Here is a 27133-nt window from a genome sequence, read left to right on the forward strand (position 1 = left end):
TCCTGCTTCCCCCTCCCTCAAGAATGCTAAGAACTCCCTCCTCTTTATTTTGTTTTGTTTTCCCTGGCATAAAAAATGGTTTCAAGTGATTTACTATTACTTCCATAGAAAAATCTTTTGACCAATTTTTTTTTATTTTTTTAATGACTTGGATATAGCAATGTTGCTATTCATGGCATTGATCATCAGAGTGGTCAAACACATTTTTACATGAAACCTAAGCAAAATTTTAAATTGCAATTGGTTTTCATTTTTTATTAGTTCTTCAGTATTTTAGCTTATTGTTTAGCACCTCTCCAGTAGTTTGAATGGGAAACTGGTCTATAAAAAGGAGAGAAGTTCTGAATAGAAAGATAGGCAGTAAAAAGTAACAATTGTAATAAAATTGTAAGCTCCAAAAACATAGTTTTTTAGCTACGGGGGTCAGTGACCCCAATTTGAAAGCTGAAAAGATGTAAAAGAGGAAGGCAAATAATTCAAAAACTATAAAAAATAAATTGATAGGATATTCCATAACATTAAAAATTAAAAGTTAATCTTTTCACCTTTCAAATTGGTGTCAACGATTTTATAACCACCAGGTTGATACTAATGGGCAGATTTACCAATGGGCATATTTATTCTGTGATTTGTATTAGAAACATGATTTTTTTTATTTAAAAAAAACTTAATTTTTTTACCATTTATTATGCATTAAAACCGCAAAAAAACACAAAAGCTGTTAAGGTCATGTAGAAGTCAATGGGAGTTGTCCTGGGCAAATTGCAACAATCTTTTTTACAGATCTCAGCTGTTTACTTCTACATGCACTAACAATTTTCTACTGGTCAATGTGCCTTTATGTGAAAAAAAAAAAAAAACACGTGTTTACGAATGGTTTACTATACTATGGCTACCCAGAGCTTTATCACAACTCCCAGCAGTAACACAGCAATACTCGCTGTCAAGGCAAGCCCACGGCGCACTATGAGCTTATTTATTTGTAGAGCTTTTCCATAAGCAGCTGGTTCTTCTTGTAAAGTCACCTGAGATTTCTGACTATTGCTGTAGTCTGATAATCTGATATCATCTGATATGATTTGTATGTCTGCAAAACACAGTAGTGGCAATGTTAGAAAAGACAGCTGTTAAAATAAGCATCTATCTTTCAGCTTTACTGAATAATCTCACACACAGATACTCACACATTCCTACAACTGATATAAAATATGTCAGGACTACTAGTCATGAAGCACTGCAATGATTTTTTTCCCCCTTTTTGACTGATGCCCCTTTCTGACAGTGATGTAGGGAAAGATCCACTTTCATAAGTCTCACTGGGCTTGGGACCAAATGTAAACAGTACTCAAGTGTACTGAATGATCATACTGCCTACAGCCCAGCATGAGTGACAGAACAAGCTCACTCCACTCATAACTCAAAGTATAAGTAAGTGTTTTATCAAAAAGCCCCTAAAATGACTCTATACAGCACCCAGAATAACATAAATTTCTCCCTGCACTCAGTCTCATGTAGATTCTGTATCAGAAGCAGCTCTCTGAACTACTTCCTAGTCAAAACTTTATCACAACTTCCAGCAATCATTTATTTGTATAACTTTTCCATAGATACCTGTCTGGGATAAGTCTAGCAAAATGGCCAGAAGAAAGACTAGACTAAAATATCAATATGTGTACAACATTCTTTAAATTATCATAAAAGCAAATAATGTTGTTAAAGCAGCACTTGCTGCCATGTGTGCCATTAGCCTCAATCCAGGGGTTTACTTTATAAAATGTGCTATAAAATTCCAAGCATATACTAGCACAGACAAAAACAATTAGTCACAAACCTGAAGATGCAGCTTCCTTTTCTGTGATTCCTACCCTTTTTTGTGCCTAAAGCAAATATAAAATATAATAATAATGATTTTATGTTAAAGGACAATTAAGTATGAAACTAACAATTAATAAAAAAAACGTTATTATAAGAGTCTTCTGCACAACTTGGAGCTGATTTATGAACACCAGGCAATTTTGCAACTGAGCAGTAACCCATAGCAACCAATTAAATGTTGTTTTCTCTCGATGTCTAACTAAGTTCACTGTGGACCCTGCAACACGTAGGGTGGGGGTTGGCGGGTTCTGAAGTGACCTTATAGGGCCACACATGCGAGCTGACTCTGGCTTGCAGCTCCCCGGTTTGCTGGAATAAATTAAAGATGGCCATGTGTTCCACTTTGGAAAGCTAGGCAGAGGAGGTGGAGAGAGACAAGCAGTGTTGGGAAAAAAGAAAAGTTTGTGCTATTGGATGAGGTAATGCTCTAAATCAGTGATCCCCAACCAGTGGCTCGTGAGAAACATGTTGCTCACCAACCCTTTAACTGTTGCTCCCAGTGGCCTCAAAGCTGGTATTTATTTTTGAATTTCTGGTAAGGAGGCAAGCTTTAAATGCACAATAACCCAGTCAACATAGGTGCAATCAAATAGCCAATAATAGCTGTGGCACATCCAGGAACATTTTTCATGCTTGTGTTGCTCTCCAAAATATTTTTCCATATGAATGTGGCTCTTAGGTATAAAAGGTTGGGGATCTCTTCTCTAAATCTATTCATTTATGCAGTTATCTTACTGGCATGTCTGGGGTTAATGGAGTACTCAGTTGCCATTTCTGCAGTGATCTTACTCGCAAGTCTGGAGTTAATGGAGTTCTCATGGCCATTTCTGCATTGATCTTACAGGCAAGTCTGGGGTTAATGTAGTGCTCAGTTGCCATTTCTGCAGTTATTTTACTCTCAAGTCTGGGGTTAATGGAGTTCTCATGGCCATTTCAGCATTGATCTTACTGGCAAGTCTGCGGTTAATGGATTACTCATTGGCCATTTCTGCATTAATATTACTGGCATGTCTGGGGGTTAATGGAGTTCTCATTGGCAATTCCTGTAGTGAATTTACTGGCATGTTCTGAGGTTAATGGAGTGTTCAGTGGCCATTTTAGCAATGATCTTACTGGCATGGAATGCAGGAGCTACAGTGTGTCATGGAATGCTTAGGACCACAATATGTAATGAAACAATGGTCTTGTGGTGTATTTTGTTTGCTGCCATTCCAAACATTGAAAGTGTGTGTATTTGTTAATTCAGCCTGATATTTGTGGGCGTCGGCACAAAGTGGACATGACCAAATTTTTTTTGTTTGCTGCACTTAGTGAACTAAGTACTTTTATTCTAAATGTTGGATGGTATGTGTCCAGCCAGAGTGTGCTTCATTAGTCCTCTAAGGGGAAGAGGAGCTCCCCATGTTTTTTCTGCCCCCCACCCCAAACCTCTAGTTATGCCACTGGTTTAACTTGCTAAGATAAGCAGTTGGTCTAGCAAAGCAAAGCTAATAGAAAACAAACTGCTCAAACAAAGAGGAGATAAAAGATAGTATATAGTAAAATAAGTCAGAGCTTGTCATCCCCTGAAACATTTATTAATCCTCTATAGAGTTAAATAGAATAGTATACATATTTCAGTTGAACCCCTATTTATATTTAAAGAAATACTGTACCTTTTAAGAAAAAAAAAATCTTTATCTGGTGCATGATGCACAGCACAGCCAGACCAGGGGAAGAACTGACCACTTAGGGGACCTGCTGTTGCCCCCCTTAGTGCTCTTGCACTTCTTCCCCAGGTCTAGGTAAATGACCCCTCATTTTTTTAATGCAACACCTTTTTGCTATAGCTACAACTATACTTACAAATTATTCTCAAAGGCAATCCTTAGTTGGTGCTTATACAAATACATGTTGATAATAATAAACTGAATTAACAGCAGAAGATTGCTGAAATGTATATTTAGGTTATACAGCAATATATTCCATTTACAACAAACCAGTAATACATACTTTTTAAATCATACAAAATTTAAATATTTTATTAGTTCCAATAGCCACCCTGATATGATATCTAAGAAGCACCATGCTAATATAAGGTGGCCTTCAGCTCAGCCACACCCCCAGACCTGGCAATAGACATGGATGTGGGGTTGGTATTTTACTGTCCGAGCATTGCTCATTCCAGTACTCACTCTTGTACTCAGATTCAAAGCACTCACGGGTGCCGCACCCTCTATTTAACCATCCTAATCCCCAAGTACACCCCCAGACGTAACCTTCGCTCTACACATGACCTCCTCTCCTCCTCACTCATCACCTCATCTCACTCTCGCATCCAAGACTTCTCACGAGTTGCACCCATCCTCTGGAATGCTCTTCCCTGTCCCATTAGGCACAGCCAGACTCTCCAAGCCTTTAAACGGTCTCTTAGAACTCACTTTTTCATTCAGGCCTATAACGTAAACCCTCAGAAATGCGATTACCCACTGAGCACCCCTAATCTTCCCTCAAACATTCACTAACCATTGGTTTTCACCTCTTACTCCGCACTTACTGTCACTTTACACACCTACATGAACTCTAACACCATGCTAGTTACCCTGACCTAATGTCTCAGCCCTCCCTTTTAGAATGTAAGCTCTGGTGGCGAGCAGGGCCCTCCCCCTAGTGTCTCCGATACTCATGCAAATGTAACTGCAAACCATTTTTATGAATTGTTTATATGTACATGTTAACTGTTCTGTCTTTTGTACCCCTCTATTCTGTAAAGCGCTGCGTAAATTGATGGCGCTATATAAATAATAATATATGTACCTCTACACAGACATTCTGCCAGTTCAACCTTGAAAGATAAATAGTAAAGAATGCAACCAAAAAAATCCCACAAATGGCCATTCCGCTCCAAAGACCTATTTAAAAAAAAAACAAAAAAAAACAATTAAAGCAAGAAAAGAATATTTTTCTGTATACTATATAAGTAGTTAAACTTTTCATTGCAGACCTGTTTCTGCATTGCGAAAATTTGCAAGACGTAGACTGAAGTTCAACACAAAGAAACCTATTAAATCCTATTAAAATCTAATTCTGTGAAACGGAGAAGGAGGTAGATATAAAGGAAATATAAAGTAATAGAAGGGCAAAGAATAAAAGGACAAAGAAGTGGTTACATATAATTGATGTTTGAGGTAGAAAAACACACTGAAGAAAATGCAATTAGTATGGATGAAATATTAAGCGTCAATGGGGAACTCAAAGGATAACAAGGATCTCTATGACTAAAAGACAAGAAGAGCTGTAAGTTACAGTTAGGGAATAAGAAAGTAATGGCAATTGGCAGCAGACATTAAGGATTGGTGCATATACAGTATAAGAATGTGGAAACAGGCAATGGCAGAATAGCCAGCTAAAAAAACTAGTATAATAGGCAGAAAATTTATTTGGAAAATCAGTAAAAGAGATTGGACAAAAGATCGTAGACAGTAAGACGTAGGTAAGAATTGGTCAATAGGCAATGACATTCTGTATGAGGCGTACAGAATGGCCAGCTTACCTAAAAAGCAGGAATAATAAACTGCAAATTAATTTTGAAAGTCAGAGGAGAGAAATAAATCTTACATAAACATGGCAGGGAAAGTGCATGAGTAATTGCCAACAGATAATTAAAAAGGGTGCAGTAGACAATCTATCTGGAATATTTAAAGGCACAGAGTATCAAATAGGTAGCAAAGGGAAGATCACTAATAGGCAATAGGCTACAGTAAATGCCAGTAATATTGCCAGTGAGAAGCAATAGAAAGCAGTAAGTGTGAATAACTGGAAAGCTACAGCATCCAGCCCAATAATGCCAAAAATATTTTTTCTCAGAAAGTTCCAGTTATGGCATCATTCTTAGTTTCACTGTTTTTTTGGAAAGACATAAATGAAACAAAAAATAAAGTAAATACCCTTTATGCCAATATTGACTGCAAACATCAGGGCAGCAGCAAGTGGTAGTCCAATCAAATAATAGCCAACCATGTTGATTATGGCACCAATCTTTTGCCTGCCTGTTCCTCTTAGAATGCCCCCTGCGACACACTGAAAATAAAAAAGACAAAATATAGTGTATGTATATGCATTTACTGACAAAAAAATTAATGAAAAAAAATCCACGAAAAACCAATAAAATATGTCTTTAGAAATTATATTCAGTGATGTCATCATATACAGTATATTCTGTGCTTAGAATTGTCATTTAGCAAAAACTTGTGTCATTGAAACTTGTGTTTGCAACCCCCCGCTCAGAGGGGGCAAGGTCTATTGTGGGCAAAAAAATGTTTGTCTATTTTTCAACTGCTCCAAAAACAAGACTATTAAAGTCACCTAAGAGTTCTGTGTCTGATATGTAAGATTTATAAGATTATTACTGCTTTCTATATTTAGTATATCCATATCAATAAAATGACAACCCACCATACAAAGGCTATTCCATAAGTAGCAAGCCCTGGTTACGTTTGTAATGATATGACAAATGCTACATATTGCATACTACTTACTGAAATGGATTCAAAGAGATGGAATGCAATATATATAGGGATGACTTGAGCAACAAGAGCAGAGATCTGTCTAAAAGAAGAATATGCATTATAAATCCAATTAGTTTACCACAAAGCTAAAACTAAGGTACAATAGTAAAAAAGTAAACACCCACCGATCATTGGTAAATATGTATGCAAACTGATTCTTGAAAGAGGCCAGCATAAGTATGTCTACAAAGATGACAGCAGCTAGAAAAAAAAAATAAAATGGTCATTTTAAATGTATTTATTATCCAGAATGCTTAGGACCTGGAGTCTGCCTAATAAGGGATCTTTCTGTAATTTGGATCTCCATACCTTAAGTCTACTAAAAAAAATAATTTACATATATAATCCAGTTGGATTGTTTTGCTTCCAACAAGGATTAATTATTTTAATGTTTTGAAATTTTGAATTATTTGTTTAAAATGGAGTCTTATGGCAGATTACGTTTCTGTAATTCTAAGCTTTCTGGATAATGGGTTTCCAGATAACAGATCCTATACCTGTAGTTGCTCTGCAGTCTGCAGACATCTTTTTTCAGTTGCTTAAACCATGGATGGTCAGACCATGTTCCACTAAAGCCAATACAGTTAGGGGCATAGTTATTATGGTGTGTAAGCAAAGTGATGTTGCCTATAGCAACCAATCAGAAATTATATTGAAACATTCACCTACACATTACAAAACAAAAGCAAAGATTGGTTGCTCACTGGTGATGTTGGGTTACACACTATAATAAATATGCCCTGATTGTTACAAGTCAGCAGTTAAAATGTATGTTATAACTTAGAATAAGTTAGGTATAAGTGGTTTACTCATTTTGAACCTTACATTTACATTTATCTCAACTGCCATTTAGCCTGCCACTTAGCCACCCAAGTTGCAAACACAGATACATTAATTACAATGACCACCCTCAAGTAATTGAATCCAATAGAGAAACCCCCCCCCCCCCCCACTCCAAGTAGAGAATGTACCAACGACAATTTGGGAAGTAGGGGGCTCATAATAGTTGAGCGCAGAGAAGCACCTGTGACAAGGAAGGCAACTGTTGTTGATGTCTTTGCTTGTTCAATATTTCCTGCACCAAGTGCATTTCCCACTCGCACACTGGTCGCCATACCTATTCCAAAGGGGATCTACAACACGAAAAAAAGGAAAAATAAGTGCTTTAGAAATAAACACATTTTAAAATTACCCAAACTTGAAGTACCATCTTTGTATAAAGAGTTTAGATAAATATTTTCATTATACGTCAGAAATTACAGTGTTGGCGGTTTCCTCTGATATTATGGTTAATTAATGTTTGTTCAGAAGCCATATAATAACTGCAGCGGGGTTTATTTACTAATGCTAAATTCTACGTACAAAAAAATTGTCATAAATTCACCTTGATTACCTGAGAAATAATGCATTTAAGAAAAGCAAAGGGCATTTCCTTGGGCGGCATGGGTGTCCACAGGAAATTTCCAAATGGGCCAAATAATTGATAAGTGATTATAATTAGGATTATACCTGTGTGGGGTGGGTGGGGGCGATCAGATTGGCTGAAGGGCTAATACAATTGCAACATATTTGTAGGCATTATCAGCAGCATCAAAGCTGTTGTAGGGATGATTGTGCTAAGGTAGCTGGCACCCCTGACCCTCCCCCCATCTTTGGCACCAACAGCTGCTACAGCTAATCGGCTGCCACCAGCACCTGCCAGCTATTTCACCTCATCTCCCAGATAGGAATTGGAATTGGCACCATGGGAGCAGGTGGGTTGCTGTTTAGGCCTCAGAGAACCTGAAACGAGAGGATCTATTTTAAATAGAGAATTCGTCATGTCTGACATGGAGGGGCCATTTACTAATGCTCAGATTTTTTTTCCCCCCTGATTTTTAACACTAAGGAGCTGATTTATCAAAATGAGAGTTTAGAGCTTAATAGAGAAAAACTCACCCTTGTTCCATTCATTTCTATGGAATTTTCAAAAGCGTATTTACGAATGGGTCAAAGATAGAACTCACCATTTGATAAATACACTTCTAAAAATCCCATAGGAATGAACATAACAAGGGTGAGTTTTTATGTATTAAGCTCTTTGCACACTTTTTGATAAAATTGCCCCTAAGGGGCCCAATCACTAAACTCCGAATATTTTGGGCTTAAAATCATGATATGGAAAAAATTCAGAGTAACCATGATAACTTCAGATGTTCTAAAATGTTACAAAAATGCTTTTATCGGTTGTACAAAAATATCGTAATTGCCTTCCGAAAGTCACAAAATTTTCGTATCCGAACGTTCATAAACGGCACGAAAGCCTTTCTGGCTTTGAAACCTTCAATGTATGATTTTGGAAGCCTTCCATAAGACTCAATGGCACTCGACCTGGCGAAAAGATAGTCAGGATACCAAAGCTTGAATGAATTCCGAAATGTTCGTAGTCTTTGTGAAAAGTACAACTTTTTTGTGGAACTTAACGAAAACCACAAAAAAGTTGTAGAATTTTAACAAAATTATTGTGGACATTCCGAAATGTTCGATAAGTTAGAAAAAATATGATTTTATCTCATAAATACTTAATCGAGGTTTTGTAAATGGGCCCCTATAAGTCACCAAAAAAATGTTGCAACTTTTTCAAGATTTACTGTGCAACAAAATGGCTAAAAACCTGACAATTCACCAGCTAAAACTTGCAGAGAACATGTAGAAGTCAATGGCAGATTTCCCTTCCCTTCCCTGAAGGATACTTCTTGGTTTTGAAACTTTAGAGGTTTTCAAATTTTTGATGTTGTTTTTTTTTTTGTGCAACAAGCCGGAAAGTAGAGGTTTTGGTGCAAAATATTTGGCGTTTTCTGTGGCTTTTTTCTGCATCGACTTTTTTTTGTATTGAATGTTGTTTATTAGGCTGGTCTGTTTTTAACATATAGTACTGGCACTCCTTACCATGTATGCAGTGGTTACCACCTGATATATAACAGACTGGGCTCCAAGCTCCACCACACCTAGGAGACCTGCAAATAAAGAACATTTTGATCCCAGATATCTATTTCTGTCTGTACCAAAATCCTTAATTTTAAGGACAGAGGGCAAAAGGGGATTTTGCATACATGAAGCTACATTTTATATATAAAGGTAGCGAGAAAGGTCAAATCTGAGGAACTTTAATCGAAAACAAAAATTTGCAACAACATTAGCCGTTTACTAAGATGCGAGTAAGTTAAACCTCACACTGACGCACAATTGTGATTTTTCAACAGCTTTTATTACACCCACATGAAACTTTCACACAACAAATACACCAGTTTATGAAAACCGCCAAGGTGTTTTTTCTCCAAAAGTAATTTCAACTGGTTCTGCCTTTTTTACGGCATTATTTTGCCAGCAGATGTTCTCCATACACTTGAATGGGTAAATTACAATGGCATAATTACTCATAGTATTTACACCACTACAATTTAGGTACATTATGCTTGCAATGGCATAATTACAATTTGAAGAGAAAATACAATGTCACCATAAAAATATGCCCGACATATTGGCTCAAAGGCAAGGAGAAAATTCACACTTTAGTAAATATACCCACACATGTGAGCTAATGGACTGATTTTTCAACATTTGGGTTTGATTTTTTTCACAATTCGAGTTTGTTTGCTCATAAAAACCTCAAATTTAAATTATGTTTCAAAAACTCTAATGAGTAGTATTTATTATGTACAAAAACCCTGAAATGTAAAAATTTGCCATCTAAAAGTTTGTGAGTTTTTATAGAGGCCAGTCGGAGTTGCCCTAGGCAAAGTCAAGCCATATTTTCAAACTCAAATTTTTTCAGATTTTCCGAGTTTGTAAACTTGAAAAATTCAAGATATTAAGTTTTCCTTATTAATAAATAAGCAAGAATTCAATATTCGAGTTTATTTGATTTAAAAAAACAAACTCAAATTCACAAACTTGAAAATTGATAAATAAGACCATAAGTGTTAAATGTAGTGTTATCGACAATATTTACATATTTACATTTACTCCTTCAGCGTTACAAGTGCATATCATTATTGCAACAATGTACTTTTCTAGCTTACCTGACATTAAGTTGCCAATTTCATAGGTCCACCACTCAATGCACACCATCAACATACTTGGTATAGCCAGGGAAATAAAGGAACTCCAGTCTTGTAGGCATTCAATGGACCAACCTCAAAGTATTAGAAAACATATACATTGTTAATAGTTCATTAAATATGATATACAGGACTGGCATTGTTTAAAAAAAAAACCACACACACTCACCCCTAAGGTGTCCAGTGGTCTCTAATACCTTACATACCATTATGACTGGCTTGGCCAAGCAACCAATGTAATGAAGGCTGTTATGTAATTTAACTTAAGAAACAAAAAAGTGGAAGTTCTTAGGGCTCAGATGCCAACTCACATGCAAGGCAAAGAGCAAAACTGAATAAAATATTTTCCCAATTCATAAAAGGTACTTGTGACAATACCTGCTAAATTTTGTAAGGGTGTACACTATGCTGGCGGGGCACGAGTGTACTCATCTCTAAACTGCATGCTTTCTAAGTGGAGCAACATTGAGTGCCTAAAGACACAACACATATAGGGAGCTCTGTAATTAAAATCAAGATGACAAGGGCACCTGGGATATTGCCAAAAGGTATGCATATGGGGGTCAAATATGTGTAAGTTTATTTGCCAAATGTTCAATTTGTTGCCTACTGCTGCACCTACTTTTTTAAATGAACAATTGGATCTGGAATTCCAGTGTCAGGTAATTTTTAGTTTGCACAAATCACTACCCCTGCATTGTCCCAAAATATTTATTGAGTTACAGGCAGTTGCTTTCACAAAAGTACGGTCTTCTGTGTTAGGCTGCCAGCTTGGTAGATCACTATTTGTTTAGAAGAGTTGTCGTAGATCTGCAGCTTTAGGGGCACTTTATTTAAACTGCAATGAGGTAATGTAATTCCTCTTTCACCAGAACAAAGGATGTGGAAATGCCTTGTATAGGACAATGATAAAACCATTGTCATGTATATATATATATATAGTACAGTAGAATCCTGATTTTACATTTCCCAGGGGACTACGTTAAAATGGAGGAATTTACAGGAAAACTTTAAATTCGGGAAAGAAAAAAAGCAGCTTGCCTGAGTGGGGCCGCAAAAAAACAGTTCTAGAAAAACAGAAAATTCAGGGACATAAAAATCAGGATTCTATTGTACTATATACTATGCACTGTACTAGTTTTCACATGGCTGTATGTATGCATATATATATATATATATATATATATATATATACACAGAAAGAGAGAGAGAGAGAGAGAGAGAGAGAGAATGACAAGAGGTGCTCGCCATTGTTTATGAGCTGAAAAACATCATAAACAATGCAGAAGAACGGCACACACAGGATTTGCTGAGCCAGTCTTCCAAAGGTTTATTTTGCTCAACGACAAGGTTCCAGTGGGTGCTGCTGTTCTTATTTAAAAGAATCCAAAAAGATGTGAATTGACAGTATACCTCAAAGTCTTGCTTACCTCCCCAAGTATTCACATGGAGCCGCTTCACCCGAATATAAAGGAATATTAGCAGGCACTGTGAAAACTGAGCAATGGTGTTTGCCCAAGCAGATCCTCTGCAAAACAAATATCACTTGAGTTTTTTTAAATCCATTTTAGCACAGTGCCCATATGTTAGTAAATTCTTTGACACCAGCATTGCATGTTGTTGAAGGGGGGCAAAAATGGTTCCTTGGGACCCCAGCATAGGCAGATTGAGAAATTCCCCATTATTATCTTGGATAAAACAATGACTTGCTTAAGCTAGCCATACCGGCCAATGCATTGGGACAAAATGGCATAATGCCTGACAAGTACTCATCAAGCAATAGTCTTTTGGCTCCCTGGGTCAGTGACACCCATTTGAAAGAGTCAGAAGAAAATAAGTCAATAACTATAAAAAATTAATTAAACAATTAACTTAAAGGTGAACCACCCCTTTAAGTGACATGGTGGGACCTGGTGTGATCCATCTGTAATATGATTAGTGTGCTATCTTTATCACTGGATTATATCACTTTGTAAAAATACAAGACCAGGAGTGTTCATAAACCTGCCTCCACTCTTGTCCTATTTATATTATAATCTTTAAGACGGTAATGTAATAAAAGGCACTAATTTTGCCCAGGAGCAGTAACCCATAGCAACCAATCAGCAGGTAGAATTTACTGGTCATGTGCTCAAAAGCTAACATCTTATTGGTTGCTATGGGTTACTGCTACTGGCAAACTTAGTGCCTTTTATTACATATAGGAAAAAGTGTTTTTCTTCAGAGGAAAACGGAGTGCATCTAAATTTACTTAGAGAGATCGACTAGATTCAAAGGCAAGCCATTATCTGAGTACTGTCTGGGGCCCTGCATAAAAGAGCTGCACTTGAATAAATTATATTATTCTTTAGGCATTAAATAGAAGGAAACCAAGCATTGTCTGTTACTGTTTTACTTACATGACTCCAAGTCTCAGCACAAACAGGAAGACATAGTTTACAATGCAGTTGATGATATTTGATACAAAGCTGACTATAATCTGCACGTAGACTATCCCCTGAAATATAACATAAGACATTTTAGTTTGATTCAAACTTACACTTTTACATTGGCGAGATGAGCTTTACAGACTGCCTTTTGTGCAAACTACAGTTTGTACAAAGCATAACAGAAAAGGAAAGCATAATAAAAACCACAGATATGTAGGGCTGAAGTGGATAAACCATCCTAACATAATTTGTAAGCCACGTGTTACTTTCTGCAGACAATATGGTAAAAGTCATACAGGGAAAGGGAGTGCTCTCTCCAAAAAAGAAAGAAGGATGTGCTCCCAGAACATGAGGTATAGGGAAAGGGAGTGCTCTCTCCAAAAAGAAAGAAGTATGTGCTCCCAGAACATGAAGTATAGGGAAAGGGAGTTCTCTCTCCAACAAGAAAGAAGGATGTGCTCCCAGAACATGAGGTATAAGGCCTTAATAGTCTGTATGGAAGTACATCCTACTTTCTTACTGACTATTGACAGTGCAAGACCCAGGTGCTCTATATACATAGATACACGCAAACAAACACACACACAGGGTGGTCAAAGTAACACAAATACAATGGAGAAGGAAGTTAAGTGGAAGTACAGTGACAAGATCACTATTACAAAGGCAGCTGCACTGGTGGGTCAGATTTGATTGATTACCAGTTAGCAGTATGTGTCATCTACAAAAGGAGGTCTGAAAAGTTTAATAACTACACCATTAAATACCAAACCACGTAAAATAAAGTTTTTTTGCATCTTCATATAACAATATGAGTAGAAGTTTTTTGATCCCCATAAATTTTGTTTTGCTGTATGTAAAACCAAAAAAACATGTACCTGATTTTGCAAATATCGCACCTCAAGTTGATACAAGAATGCAGCCTATGGAGAGAAGTCATGCTGCTGAGTAGTGTTATACAGTAACAAAGATATATAATCTAAATCATTTTGTTCATGGATAGTATCAGTTCAGATATACATATATCACTCTACATAAACTAACTACATGAATGATTTCTCATTTGCAAATTGTCATTTTCCACAAGACAGAATGCATTTGGGGAGCAGTGGTAAAGTTCTTTTTAACAGCCCTGAAACATACAGTATATAAATACATTGTATAGATATTGTATACTGCTTTTGTAATTGACAAGGGGGCCCAAAACTAATAATTTCCTTCATTTTCCCAAGGCTAGCCATTATTTTATACACATTATTTTATACACAGGTATGGGATCTGCTATTCAGAAACCTGTTATACAGAAAGTTCTGAATTATGGGGAGAACATCTCTGCCACAGAGTCCAATTTAATCAAATAATTTAAAATTTTAAAAATGATTTTCTCTGTAATAAAACAGTACCCTGTGCTTGATCTCAACTAAGATTTAATTGGCCCTTTTTGAAGGCAAAACAATCCTATTGGGTTTAATGTTTACATTATTATTATATTCCGTAATGTTTTACTTCACTTTTTAAACAGCATGATAAATATACCCCTTAGCTAGAGAATCATATCATGTAAAGCTTCAGTTAAAAAGCTGAAATGGATTTAACTATATAGAAAAATATGTTGGAGATGGCAATGTAATAAACTAATAAAGAAAGAAAGAGCATACACATTGCCCAAACAGATGGTTGATTCACAAACAAGAGAAACAGATGGTGTGCATGGCTAAAATTACACCATGGGCAAACACACAATTGTTTATGTAATTTTTTTGTTGCTTCATAATTTGAGGGACACAAAGGGCACTGATGTAATAGTGACGTGTAAGTATCCTTTTTGCATCAGGGTGAAAATTCCCAATTACAAGGCAACCACACTGAATACATATTCCACATTACCACTGAAGTGGGATTTTTTATAATATAATATACAGTATATTGTAATTATATTGTAATTACAGTTTTTAATGTTTTCTTATACAGTATATTGTGATATACATGGTTTATTAGTGTGCTTACTGAATCTAACCTTTTGTTCCTACTGAAAACAACTCAACCATGCTATATAATGATTATATATTTAAACAATTATATAAAATATATATATATTTAATTTTTCAGTCTTTAAAGAATAATAATGTGAACTTACTGGAAGGCCAGGAATGAACACAAGAACATAGTCTTCAGCCATTCTGTAGTAGGGGGAAAAACACTTTGCTTTAACATTCCATTGGATCATCTTTGGGCCATCACATTACAATATATCAAATAGCTATATATATATATATATAATGTCCTTTTCTTTCTTATTTTACAGCCCCCTTTTGCAGGGGCAGGCCAAGCCGACCGGGCGCCCTAGGCAACCCGGTCGGCCAACTCCGCCCACCTCCCCGCATGCACGCCAAAGCACAGGAGGCGATGCAGGGGGGGCGGGGCAATTAGATCGGTCATTGCCTCCGCCGCTAATGACAAGCGGCAGAGGCAATGACAAAGTAGCACTAGGGGTAGGCAGGAGAGGCTCCTGCCTGGCGCCCCTCAATCGTTGTGCCCTAGGCAGCTGCCTCTTCTGCCTACCCCTAGTTCCGGCCCTGCCTTTTTGTACTAATATATTGCCTCAACACACCCCACCATGACTGCCACCTCATTGTTCTCCAACGAAAGACTCTTTCATTTTCATCTGTGAATAAGCAGTATTGCTCATGTATATCTCCTCCTGTGCTACTTCTAAAGCCCCTTACAGCAAATTCTGACTTCAGCTTTCCAAAGTTGTTAGGATTAAATTCATTAATTATCTCTTCACTACACATCACCTTCTGTGTTCTACTGACTAATTTAATTTCTCATAGCCTCAAGTCATCACAGCCTCCAGGGCTTCTTTTGGGCTGCATGGCATCAGCAAACTATATAAGCCAGTTTTCAGTTTTGTGATGGGCAAACTTGCATCAGTACACTAACTGTATTTATTAACACTGGAGACAAACATCACGAGTGATGTTGCCCAAAGCAGCCAATCAGATCTTTGGTTTTGTTTTCTATCTTTTAGGTGACTGTTCAGATTGGTAGGCAACATCACCAGTGACGTGTCTCTCCAATGTTACACATAAATACACAATAAATACACCCAAAGTAACTAATCATACATTTGCTTTCATTACCGTTAGTGTAACTGACTGAAACAAGATATCTACTGACTGCTTACTAAGGGAGTAGAACTGAGTTTTAGGAGTATGGGAGTCATTTGTAACTGGCCATCATGTCCAGATGAGGCAGATAACCATGATTAGTATTTGTATTTTTACCTAGCTACTTTTGGGTCTTGTTTGAAGAGAAGCAGAATATTTTCAGTGTTTATGAAAAGAGCCCAGCATGGGAAGCATGCCAGAAACAAAATAAGGATGCCACGTTGGAGGATGATACCAATGAGCTTCAGGTTTTTACCTCCAAATATCTGAAACACAGAAAAAAAATTCACATGGTCAAGTGATACTGACACATTGGCTGTACAGGTTGGCATATTATCCTGTGTACACTCTTTGGGACATGGTTAAAAGAAGAATTTTGTTAGCCCAAGGCATCTTGCCATTGGCAAGTGCCACATCAAGCTTATAATTTTGGAACAAAGAGGGACACAGGGACACAAAATAGTTTAAAATTAATTAGGATATAAAACTATTGCAGCAACATTTTTAAAAATAATGTAGTCAGTCAATTGACACAGGGCTTACCTAGCAAAAGCTAAAACAATATCCTATAGTAAATGGATGGGAACAGTAAAAAGATTCTAGTGAACTAATTTTTTTTATAATGAATCATATTTAGAAAAATATATATTTGCCATACCATTTGTTCATGATCATATCACTATATTAGCCCGTAGCACAACAGCTTTGGTGCATTTTTATCAGAAGTTGAAACAGAGGTTACTACAGCTTGCCAGAGGAAAATTCTGCAACTCTCTGTTTACTTGTATTGGATTTTTCGGGGCATATTATGTATATAAATCCTATTAAAGTAAATAGAGAGCAGCAACATTATACTGTGGCAACCTGCAGCAGCCTCTGTTTCACCTTTTGATAGCTATACCCCCTGTATGTTTAATGTTAAAAAATCCCACAAAAAAAACTGTTTTCAGAAAATTATATATATATATATATATATATATATATAGTCCACAACAATATTAATTATATAAACTTACGTTCAATTTTAATAAATCCATAAGATTCTTAATCATTACAAGCAGTGATTCATAAAGAATAAAACCTAATATAAACAAATCCTTAAGAAATGATATAATGAAAACCCTGAGAATGTGGCATTACTTTCCATAATACAGCCAGGTCTGTACTGGGATTTAAAATAGGCCCTGGCATTTCAAGTATACAGAGGCCCAAACAGTCCCAAAAGGCTCACTAAAAAGTGTCTGTCTATGGCCCTTCTGGCATTTGCCAAAACCTACAGATTGCCAGTCCGGACCGATTTGGCATTTGACCACTAGATGTCACTGTAAGCACAGCACTGACAAAAAAATCTAATCCAAATGCATGTTACTTTTTATAGACAAGTACATTGTGACATTCACACGTTCAGATTTAGATGTTTAGAAGAGCTTGATACAGAGAACTTCCTCCCCATATGAGTCAAATCAGGACATTTTCTTTTTATCATAGATTTCTGTAGGACTTTTGAATGTTTAAAACACTGGAACAGTAGGAATAAGTAGCCTTTATTGAGTAACTATATACACTAACTATATTAGTAGTATTTGTTGATACATGACTGGAGGATACTATTCCAAACCTGGAAATGGAGTTAAAACAGGAGAACCAGTGCCTGGGGTTGAGAATAGGCCTGGATCTCCCACAATAACAAATAAGATGTAATGGGATATCAGGCTGAGATAGGTGCTGGCAGCACACAGATGGAGTGAATGACAGGCAAAGGAGCAAAATTTCTGTCAATAAAGTGCTGGTCTGACAAACTCCATATAAACTAAATGTGCACGTGGATGTTCACAGGAGGAATATAGATCATTCTTGACAGATACAGTACGTGTACGCAGTAAGTAGAGTTCATTTACTAGTGCAAACTGGTCTGGACCCATTAACCGCCTGAAGAACAAATTTAGGTTTATGTAATGCGTTTATCTGTCTGTATGTTTTAGCCAGAACAGACCCTCCATACCACCTGTCTGACACAAATGGAAGCATTTTGTCAGATGTGGATACAGGCAGCTTTGTTCATGTAAATTGCAGAAGGTATGCATTGTTGGGGGTATGGGTGTTTCTCTCCTTCTCTACTGATACACCAGTAGAGAAATATTACATGTGCCTTGGGTCTTAAATGAGGGCAGTGGCACACGAAGATTAACCTGCCCCATCTTAGCAATGTAATACAAAGTACAGCGAGAATCTTTTGATCATGGTGGAGTTATATACAGTGGTGTGAAAAACTGATTTCTTATTCTTTTGCATGTTTGTCACACAAAATGTTTCTGATCATCAAACACATTTAACTATTAGTCAAAGATAACACAAGTAAATACAAAATGCAGTTTTTAAATGAGGATTTTTATTATTTAGGGAGAAAAAAAATCCAAACCTACATGGCCCTGTGTGAAAAAGTAATTGCCCCCTGAACCTAATAACTGGTTGGGCCACCCTTAGCAGCAATAACTGCAATCAAGCGTTTGCGATAACTTGCAACGAGTCTTTTACAGCGCTCTGGAGGAATTTTGGCCCACTCATCTTTGCAGAATTGTTGCAATTCAGCTTTATTTGAGGGTTTTCTAGCATGAACCGCCTTTTTAAGGTCATGCCACAACATCTCAATAGGATTCAGGTCAGGACTTTGACTAGGCCACTCCAAAGTCTTCATTTTGTTTTTCTTCAGCCATTCAGAGGTGGATTTGCTGGTGTGTTTTGGGTCATTGTCCTGCTGCAGCACCCAAGATCGCTTCAGCTTGAGTTGACGAACAGATGGCCGGACATTCTCCTTCAGGATTTTTTGGTAGACAGTAGAATTCATGGTTCCATCTATCACAGCAAGCCTTCCAGGTCCTGAAGCAGCAAAACAACCCCAGACCATCACACTACCACCACCATATTTTACTGTTGGTATGATGTTCTTTTTCTGAAATGCTGTGTTACTTTTACGCCAGATGTAACGGGACACGCACCTTCCAAAAAGTTCAACTTTTGTCTCGCCTGTCCACAAGGTATTTTCCCAAAAGTCTTGGCAATCATTGAGATGTTTTTTAGCAAAATTGAGACAAGCCTTAATGTTCTTTTTGCTTAAAAGTGGTTTGCACCTTGGAAATCTGCCATGCAGGCCGTTTTTGCCCAGTCTCTTTCTTATGGTGGAGTCGTGAACACTGACCTTAATTGAGGCAAGTGAGGCCTGCAGGTTCTTTAGATGTTGTCCTGGGGTCTTTTGTGGCCTCTCGGATGAGTTGTCTCTGCGCTCTTGGGGTAATTTTGGTCGGCCGGCCACTCCTGGGAAGGTTCACCACTGTTCCATGTTTTTGCCATTTGTGGATAATGGCTCTCACTGTGGTTCGCTGGAGTCCCAAAGCTTTAGAAATGGCTTTATAACCTTTACCAGACTGATAGATCTCAATTACTTTTGTTCTCATTTGTTCCTCAATTTCTTTGGATCTTGGCATGATGTGTAGCTTTTGAGGTGCTTTTGGTCTACTTCTCTGTGTCAGGTAGCTCCTATTTAAGTGATTTCTTGATTGAAACAGGTGTGGCAGTAATCAGGCCTGGGGGTGACTACAGAAATTGAACTCAGGTGTGATAAACCACAGTTAAGTTATTTTTTAACAAGGGGGGCAATCACTTTTTCACACAGGGCCATGTAGATTTGGAGTTTTGTTTCTCCCTTAATAACGTAAACCTTCATTTAAAAACTGCATTTTGTGTTCAATTATGTTATCTTTGACTAATAGTTAACAGTTTTTGATGAGCAGAAACATTTAAGTGTGACAAACATGCAAAAGAATAAGAAATCAGGAAGGGGGCAAATAGTTTTTCACACCACTGTATAACCTACTTACTATATATGCAAGGCTTTGACTTTTTATGTTACTGTTCCCATCAGACTACCTGCCTACTCATACTCCCATAACTTGATATAATGCATCTTTTGACTAAGTTTTCATATAAATTGTGTGCATTTTGTACAGCATTCCAGATTTAGCAGCCATGATAACAACTATGTATTTCACCAAAAATAAAGCAGAATAAAAATGTATTTGTGCAGATCTCAGTCTGTGCCTAACTGTGACTTTCAGTGCTGCAAATCCATACTTTCCTGCTACAGTCTAAACAACCCAGTGAATTAGGCTTTCCTTGTTCTTTATAATAACAAATATACTAGTGATAGAAACCAGCCTGGAGATTTAGGAGAAAATGGGATACATTGCAGTAATGTCTACATCCATTAATAAGCGCCAATGAAGGCAAGAAAGAGACAGTGCATGTACAATAGCTAGTCTAACAGAAGTGATTCATACTTAGAACCCCTGACCTGGGAAATAAGAGTGTCACAAGCTGAAGAGAGTCCAAGTCCAACAGAAAGCCCAGTCACTGCGATTACCTTAAAAGAGAAAAAGGAAGGTGACAACATTCACTTTTGTAGCCCTAGGTAAGTACTAGAATTTATTTTTTAGCTGCAAAAATCAGAAGTGTAATTAAAGACTACTGAATGCTAAACTAGGCCAGTCAGATTTAGACCTCTCACAGCTATTACAGTTGCAGTACTGACCCATAGAATTAATGTGGCCCTCCAAGGAAATTTAAGGAATTTAATTTAATTCTGCAGAATGTCAAGCTGGCTTTATGACAGGACATTAAAAGCACATATTACCTGCATTGTATGATTACTAGATATTTTTAGACTCATATTGGAATCCTGGGTTATTTGGTTTTGGAAGGCGTAGTTCAGCAGAAGCTGGACACCTTTAATTAGGATATTGTTCCTTTTCCCTAGGATTTACAGACTTGTGAGCCCGCTTCTCAATTTAATCCCCAGTTGGGAAGTCAAACTGGTTGCCATGGGTAACCCAATGTTTATAAATGTCCCCCACTGTCTGCCTGTGGAATTAACAGTTCTGTGTAGAGTGGAGTGTAGGTGCATTTTCATGTCAGACTCTAAATTCCACTTTTAGTTTGGGGTTATTTTCCTAAATAAAATGAAAGGTATTACATATATTTTAACACTTACTGCATTGGCCAGTGTGACAGCGTCTAGTTCCACCTTTCCAAGATGACCGCAGAATATGGCACTGACAACGTTGATTAAAAAACATAGGAATTGTGCTAAAATCTGTGGGAAGAAATAACAACATATATGAGTGAATTCCCCAATGGACATTTACTAAAACTATAAAAAATAAATTTATTTAAATCTTCTTTGCTTCACTCTTTTGGAATCCATAATTAGAGCACATAGCCAGGTGCCATTTTGTATGCACATTTTTTTTGTATGTTATTAAGGCAAATTTTGTATTATCCAAAATTAATGTTTATGCACCAGAATGGAGAACTTGGCTACTTAATTATAGGTAGTGTGGAAGGGGAGAATTTAAAGGAGAAGGAAAGGTAAAAACTAAGTAAGCTTTATCAGAAAGGTCTATGTAAATACAGCCAAAAGCACTCACAGAAACGCTGCACTGACTTCTCTTTCAAAAGATACAGGATTTCTTGTCTGTTTGTTTTCCTGTGCCAGAGACACACAGTTCTCTCCCCTCTCCTGCTCCCCCCTCCCTCAAGAATGCTTAAAATCCCTCCCCCCTTAGGAATGTGGATGTGAGCCAATCAGCAGAAAGCTTCCTCATAGTCTTACACACTGAGCATGTACACCGGTCTTGGTCTTGGTGCAGGAGAGAGGCATTATGGAAACTTTCTTTACACAGCTCAGCTTTTTTTTCCTATGAGCCTTCTGATCATCTGAACGGGAGAAATATGGAGAGAACTGAAGGTATGCCTGCAGCTTGAGATTAACTCTTTATTAGCCTTTCTCTCTCCTTTAAGGAATGCAGCAACCTCTAGGAAGTGCCGAATAGAGAGTGAAATCCGTGCATTGTTTGCAGGCAAGCAATATATGATTACCGTATATACTCGAGTATAAGCCGAGTTTTTCAGCACCAAAAATGTGCGAAAAAGTCGCCCTCGGCTTATACTCAAAGATGTCAATCATTGCACAACATCACCACCACCCCCCCGTGGGCGTATGTTCCTGCAATCCTGTGCACGCTCGCCCCCCCCCCCGTGGCCGTATGTTACTGCCCTTCTGTGCGCGCTCAAACCCCCCCCGCCCCGGGCCGTATGTGTTACTGTGCTCCTGCGCACGCTTGCACCCCGCACCCCGCAATAAATAAGCCTCACCATGTTAATAGTTTAAAACATGTTTGCTGGATTTCAATAGGCCTATTCAAGTGTACTGCCAGTCAGAAGGTTTTAAAAGAATGTTGTATGGTTTGTTTTACACTTTGTATCATTCAGTGCATAGGAAATAGGATTTTTTTTAAAAAGTCACTATTGGGGATACAGTGATCTAAAATAATATTACTTATACATGACAAGGGGCATTAAATTATGTTGTTTTATTTAAAAAAAAAGTTAGAGATTTTAGGTTCACGATGCAAGAACTTTTCACGTGCTTGGACAGCTTTTAGCTTCATTGATTATTCAGCATTTTAACAGTGACTTATGAGGATGTTGGTTAGAAAGTACTGTACTTCTGGAAATGTTTAACAACCCAGATTACTCATTTGTAACATTTCATAATGCCTTCCTGTGCCTGAGTGTATATTAGTCATTGGTTACACATTAGGATCAACTTTATCACCCCTAGATTTATAGGTGAATCAGCACCTTTTTAATAGAGGATCTTTTCAAATAAATGCATTTTACACATTAAAAGAAATCATATTTGTATAACCTTCGTTCAGGAATTCATATACCCATTATTTTAAAATATAAGGATACAAGAAGATACTGAGAAGTTCCATGACCTTGGAAAGGCACAGAGCTACAAGGTATATATGTATTATATTTATTATAGTGTGTAAGCCAACATCACCAGCAATGTTGCCCATAGGAACCAATAATATTGTTGCTTTTGTTTTCTAACTTTTAGGTGACTGTTCTAATTCTAATTGCTAATTGGTTGCTGTGGGTAACATCACCGGTGATGTTGGCTTACACACTGTAATAATTATGCCCCATAGGTGTACAGGTTTGAAAGGGTCATATGACATAACTGACATCATTATATACCATTTCTTGGGATATATTTTAAAAGTTATTCTTGGCTCTTCCCTTATTCTGAATGAATACTATTGTGTATGAATTCTGCCTGTCCCATGCCTTGATTCCTTTACATTCAGAAATGTGTTTCCATGTTAAAACATCCTGCTTATGCCCATAAATATAATACATATGAAACAAAGGAAAATTCATGTGTTCTGGTAGTGGTGAAAGGGTTAACCCAGTGCCAGCATTAACTTTTCAATTTTGAATGAGCACACATTGCATGGCAACCTAGTAATTCAATAAGATGTGTGCTGTAACCATAGCACATATCCATACAAATACTGTCAGCAGAAAAAAGTGTTCAGGAATCATACCAAACACATAAACATAAACACATTTGATGCAGGTTTAAGCACATCTAAGCACAAATATGGGCTTGAGCTAATTATATTTTATTTTACCTGGTTGTACCCAGTAGCATTTATAGCTGCATTTAATCCAAAAGCAACTTATATTTATGTGTGTGGCATGAGTTCAAAAAAAATAATTGAAAAATGTTTGCTGAGCTCACAGATACGCACTTAATGGCATTTATAAATAAATTGAATGATTTTTGGCAAATCCAACATGGTTTTGAACCTTAGGCATTTGCAGGGGCACTGCTGCCTTGAGGGAAATTGAGACATTTGCCTGAGGTGGCAGCATCCCAGTAGTTATCAATGAATAACAAAAAGCCACTCTTGGTAAATTTAAGAGTGAATTTCCAGTTATTAAACCGTGAATTTGTTCTTTTGGTGCAGAAAGCACATTGGGCTCTATGCACTAGCACGGCAGCCTGGACCCCCTCTGGCACAGGATGGCTCATGTCATAGAATCTCCCCTGAGCATTTGGTAAAGGTCTTATTTACCAACAGTGGGTAAATCTGCCCTGCAGAGCCAGATCTGTGGCGAGACCACAAGGGCCCAGGCCTAGGGCGGCACAATTTAGGGGCGGCATTCTGTCCAGTGCACCTGAACTTTGCTCATATACAGAACACTGGGTGCTCTGTATGTTAGCTAAATGGATGCGCATGCGTGTGATCCTTGGCGGGGGGGGGGGGGGGGGAGAATGGGGGCAGCCCCTCGGTTCACCGGAATTGTAATTTTGACATTGCTGCCCTGGTGCAATAACTTACAGTAACAATACTTATGGAAACGGTGATATAATAGAACAAATATCATGCAACATTAACATTTTGTAGTCTATTCTGTATTGTGAATAAACATAAATTCAGTTTTTACATGTTAAAAAAATTAAGTACATCCCTTAATTTATCACTAGCTCAAATGCATAAATTTAGAATCAATTGCTCTGGTAAAAATGATAAGAACATCATTAGAGAGACTCTTGGAGGAACTGTCTTATTTAAACCACACATATTTTGTTTGTTTTGCTCTTTGTTGTTTAGGTGCATGGTATCACCATGCCTACACAGAGTTCTCTGAGTAGGTTATAGGTGTTATAGATCACCAAACAATTGCACATCATTAACTGGGAAATCATTCATAAGTGGAGATTTCAAATAACTGCCAACTTTCCCAGGCTATCCCTGCATGTTAAGCCTGAGAGTAGAATGCAAGACAGACAGGGCCATTAGTCTACACAACTTATTGAAAAGTTGGCGATGCGCAATTAGTCACAGACTTGCATGTTAACCTACAGCGGTAAATCGCATAGATTAGTCACAGTGATCATGTTCTATAAAAGTTGCAGTGACTAATTGTTTTGTGTGTCTTTGTCCTAAAGAAGTCACTAAGAACTCCTGAATTTTTATCAAAGAATCTATAGGTAGCTTTCCCCACTATTGATGGGTTCTTGAGGATAATTTGAGATCTTCTGTCAGAAAATGAAAGTGGGCCTTACAACATAAATGACCCTAAACATTCCATTAAATCCACCAAGAAATGGCTAATGGTTCAGGTCAAAACTGCCATTCAGATTAATATGTTTTAAAGACTTTTGGGAGATAAGATGCTGTAAAACTTTGAACTTTGGTAGTCTGGAGTAGAAAGACTTTGTTACTCATTTAGACTTTTGTGAAATATATAATTCCCGAAAACAGTTTTCCTGAGTCAGTTTGCTGTATTTTATGATACTTAATTTGTATGCAATTTGCTTATTCTGTAGCAAAGTGTCATGAAATGGCTGACAATATTTTCATTTTGGGGTCTGTACATGTGACATACTTTGGGAATCTTGTGCATATTGGTCACTAAACTGTTCTATAAGCTAGGTAAATTAATACTTACCAATGGAGCTGCTAAGCAACACAATTGCTTTGTTTCTCCTGCAGAGTTGGCTGGGACACACTGACGGAATCTGTGTAATAAACTGTGATATTTATTCTGCAGCCAGATAACAACATCTTGCTTTAAAGAATTTTCTTCATCTCTCTTCCCACAGGAACCATGCTCCATTTGGATAAAATAACAAAAGTTTATCTACAAGCTAGCTAAATCCCACAACAGCCTAAAGCTTGACAGAACTATTATATACCAGAGGATACATCAACCATTAAAAAACCTTTCAAGCTGAATGAACCCTTGCTCAGTCTATCTCATTACAACTCCCAGTTGGATAGAAGTGATGCAACAATCCTTCTAGTTTGGAAGGATGCCTAGTCTTTGAAGTTCATTTAGGTCCACAGACACAGTGGGCAACTTGCACTTTTCCCTGAAGTGAATTGGGTCTAAAATCACTTCGATTTTGTTTCACTTAATGCCGATCAGTCCTTCCTGACTTCTGTTCCTTTGTGCCTGTGGTGCAGGACATCCCCTTTTTACCATGTCCAAATCATTTCTAATATATTTATTTCCTCCTGTTTAAAATGCACCAAGTAACCTGAAACTTAGGGAGGGATTTATTAACATTCAGATGTACATGGTTTTATAGTTTTTTTAATGAATTTCCACAAGTGTTGAGAAAAGTTGAGGAAAATACATGAAAACCGCAATTTTATTGACATGTTGTACAAAAAAAAGTGACTTTTTCATATTATCACACAAAACCCAAAAACCATTCAAACCACGACCAAATAAAGATCTTCCAATTGTAAAAAGGACATCTGCCTTTGACTTCTACATGATCTTAACAAGTTTTAGATGTTAGGTGTATTTTTGCATTTTAACTTGTTGGATTTGTTGCATATTAAATTGCAAAATTTAAAAATCCCAAACCATAAAAATACAGCAATAGTAAATGCCCCCCTACAACACTCAAAGATGAAACCAAGGGTCTTTGTAATATGGGGGTTCCCAAGCATTTTTACCCATGAGCCACATTCAAATAAAAAAAAAAGCAACACAAACATTCAAAAAGAAACTAGGAGTGACAGATATGGTCTGTATTTGGCTATTGGAAGCCACTATGTGGACTGGCAGCCTACAGGAAGCTCTGTTTGGCAGAACTCTGTGGCTTTGATGCAACCAAAACTTGCCACCAAGCCAAGAACTCAAAAATAATCACCTGCCACTGGCAGCAACATCCTAGGGGTTGGTGAGCAACATGTTGCTGATAAGCCACTGGTTGAAGACCACTGGTATAAAGTATATGGGACATAGGGCCTCTGTGATGAATTTTGGGACTGACTATAAAGATTCATATGGTGATACAGAGGGCCCTTGTCACATAAGTAGCCAATCTCTGGTCTCTCTGTCAAGGTTTTAAGGAAGTAAAAATCAGTCCTATTCAATTTTCCAGCAAACCAGTTAATGCCAGTTGAGTGTTATAAAACTTTATTCTAAAAAGCCCAAAAGGAGTATTAACAGTATTAAACTACTAAAATACTGAGGAATGCAAAGACTTTGCAGAGAAAAAAATTACCTACATTTCTAAATAACTGAACACTTTGTTAAAGTGATGAAAGAGCTTTAACACCAATATAAATTCTATTATTTCT

The 27133-nt window shown here is 37.3% G+C and overlaps 1 protein-coding gene across 1 annotated transcript; it reads right to left on the bottom strand.

The window, feature by feature from the left end:
• Nucleotides 1-861: 861 nt before the first annotated feature.
• Nucleotides 862-25711, bottom strand: slc47a1 (solute carrier family 47 (multidrug and toxin extrusion), member 1). The gene is made up of 17 exons (XM_002934356.4): nt 25485-25711; nt 21163-21264; nt 20467-20535; nt 16236-16384; nt 15086-15128; nt 13827-13871; nt 12922-13019; nt 11953-12050; nt 10484-10597; nt 9351-9418; nt 7447-7555; nt 6548-6623; nt 6393-6462; nt 5802-5934; nt 4672-4766; nt 1832-1877; nt 862-1087 (listed from the first exon to the last, which is right to left on the bottom strand). The coding sequence occupies exons 1-17, from the start codon at nt 25650-25652 to the stop codon at nt 882-884; spliced, it is 1689 nt and encodes a 562-aa protein (XP_002934402.2). The 5' UTR covers nt 25653-25711; the 3' UTR covers nt 862-881.
• Between the last annotated feature and the right edge of the window lie 1422 nt (nt 25712-27133).

The sequence above is a fragment of the Xenopus tropicalis genome, chromosome 2, assembly GCF_000004195.4.
Source record: "Xenopus tropicalis strain Nigerian chromosome 2, UCB_Xtro_10.0, whole genome shotgun sequence".
NCBI lineage: Eukaryota > Metazoa > Chordata > Amphibia > Anura > Pipidae > Xenopus > Xenopus tropicalis.